Source organism: Mus caroli, chromosome 8 (assembly GCF_900094665.2).
Source record: "Mus caroli chromosome 8, CAROLI_EIJ_v1.1, whole genome shotgun sequence".
Taxonomy (NCBI): domain Eukaryota; kingdom Metazoa; phylum Chordata; class Mammalia; order Rodentia; family Muridae; genus Mus; species Mus caroli.
Genome location: NC_034577.1, coordinates 46870752 through 46873351, shown reverse-complemented (window position 1 = coordinate 46873351; position 2600 = coordinate 46870752). Strand labels below are relative to the sequence as shown.

The 2600-nt window shown below is 36.2% G+C and overlaps 1 protein-coding gene across 1 annotated transcript in view; it reads left to right on the top strand.

Annotated features, from left to right (window-relative positions):
• Neil3 (nei like DNA glycosylase 3) overlaps window positions 1–2600 on the top strand; it is a 51373-nt gene that overhangs the window by 35547 nt on the left and 13226 nt on the right. The window contains exon 7 of the mRNA XM_021170939.1: window positions 590–759. Coding sequence (XP_021026598.1) covers window positions 590–759 — 170 coding nt within the window. The remainder of the gene's footprint in view (window positions 1–589; window positions 760–2600) is intronic.

Sequence of the window (2600 nt, the reverse complement as noted above, 5' to 3'; positions counted from 1 at the left end):
TTTTCTGGGAACATTGAGTTAGGAAAAGTTTTTCTTATTTTTTTTTTTTTTCCCCGCATCATTTTTTTTTTTTTTTTTTTTTTTTGCAGTTATAGTATAGTTAGCCCATGCTCCTTTCCCTTTCCTCCTTCTATTCCCCATGTACTCCGACCTTTTCTCTCAGTGTGTCCCATCTTCTTCGTTTTAGTCTCAGTGCTTTGTCTCAAGCATCACCTTCTCTTTTTCTGATTAAATGGAAAAATCAATATTTCAGCTTTGCTTTGGAAAATACTATTTAAAATATTTACAAAATACTTCCTGCTGGTTATAGCTAATGCTGTTGCTCTTGGTTTTGTGTGTGTGTGTGTATGTGTGTGTGTGTGTGTTTAAGCATGTACTTTAAAAAAAAAACACAGTAAAACGTTCATTTCTGAGTTTGGCAGCAACAAATAGGATGTGTGATATAGTCATCATATGTGTCAATAATAACTTTTAAACAATAACACATGAAATTGGGGTATCAACATTTCTAGAATAGTTCCTAAAATGTCCAGAACTTGTAAAAATAGAGTATTAAGAATATAAATGATGGATTTAGATTATTTTACAGTAAGCTGCCAACAAGAAACGCTGAAATCAGCTGGACTCCTAGGGGAGAGGATTGCTTTACGGACTCAGTGGCTCGGAAGTCTGAAGAGCAGTGGTCCTGTGCGGTTTGTACTCTCATAAACAGACCCTCGGCTAAGGCCTGTGATGCTTGCTTGACAACAAGGCCTCTGGGTAAGAGTGACATTTTATTTTGAGTTCATAGAATTTGTAAGAGGATTTACTGTAGAGTCAGGTATATGTTTTGTTCCACCTTGATATTCTGTAACCAACTAAAATGCTGTCATTCTCTGGTTGAGAGAAATTGCCAGACTTTTCATGTAAACTAGGCTGGTAGTCTATTGAAAGTATTAAGGAAGAAGGAAAGGAAGAAAGAAAGAAAGAAAGAAAGAAAGAAAGAAAGAAAGAAAGAAAGAAAGAAAGAAAGAAAGAAAGAAAGAACAGGGAGGAGAAAACATTCTTGTCCTGACACAGTGTGTGCCTTTGTATCTCAAACAGAGATGATCACATCTGTTCTCTACTGTTTCTAATGAATTATTCAATAAAGCTTTGTTTTATGCAGATTTCAGCATCTATCCGGTTTGTTATTCAGTCCAAGTGTTTCATAAATTGAAAGGGAGGAATTCTGTAAGAATATCTTTGCAGGTGGAATTGAAAACTGCTGAATTTTTTCTCTTCTTTCTCCTTCCTACCCCTTGTTATTAAAATCTTTACCCAGACAATTGTACTGATTTCATTGAAATCCTTCAAAATAACTCTTTAGAGCTCACAATCTTGTGCGTTCAGAGAATGTAAAACCTCAGAGGAAACCTGTGATTAAGAGCCATCTCACTGATGTGGCGCCCATTGTGTGCCCAAAGTGTTATTTCTTTCCCCAATTAGGGATGAGAAAGTTCATTCTTGACTTAAGGACCCCTGCATTGTGTTAGCGGCTGTATTGTGTTGTGTTCCCTGGGCCGGGGAGGCAGGCAGCACCCATTCTGCAGCTTTGCTAACTCGCAGGAGGGACTGTGTCTCCTTCAGCATCACCCAAGAGAGAAGCTGCTGGAAAAACAGCCTTAGCTCTCTACATCTATTGCAGCATTCGGAAATACCTTTGTGTGTCTCAACCCTTATTGTTTTTATTTATGAATATGAAGATATATGTCTTACCTGTAATATAAAACATACTGTGGTGCTGATTACAAAACTCTAGCATAATTTTTTTTTTGAAATAATACCAAAATGAATTTACTGACTCATAAAATTACATCAAAGAATTGAGGCTACAAAACAAATCCCCGAAATGACCTTACCTATTTATTTGACATGCTGCTTTCTATATATGCTGTGCTACTTTTACAAAGTCATTAGTAATAAAATATCTAGAAATATACTCAATAGAAAATATTTGAGGAAGCTTGAGTGTAGCTAAGTTGTAGAGTGTTTGTTGCCTGAAATATGGAAAAAGTCCTAAACTCAATATCCAGCACACACACAAGCACACACACACACACACACACACCCCACATACACACAGACACACTCACATACACACACAGACATACACACATACACACACCACATACACACAGAGACACACACAAACCACATAACACACACTCACACACAGATCCATCTTGCTATGAACAATTTTGAGTATTTTTTTTTAAAATAGCTTTTCTTAGCTTTAAAGAATAATCTGTGGTGAGTATTAATTCATATGCAATGAATGAAGAATACTCTCTGTACAGAAAAAGAAAGGTCAGTCTAGAAAAGGTGCAAGCTAGGGATAGATTTCAGAGGTTAACATCATGCAAGACCATTATTATATTTTTCTGTGAAATGTCCTTGTATGCCACCACCAGAATTCAGAGTGAGCTAGATCGAATATTAGTCTGAGTCAGCATAGCACTTCTTTCTGCTTTTATGCTAATGCTTAAAAGCCTGAAACTCTGCTCTCTATTCAATATATTTCATCAAATATTTATTGAGTACCTACTATGTGCCAATCATCAAGGAAGCAACATTTTTTT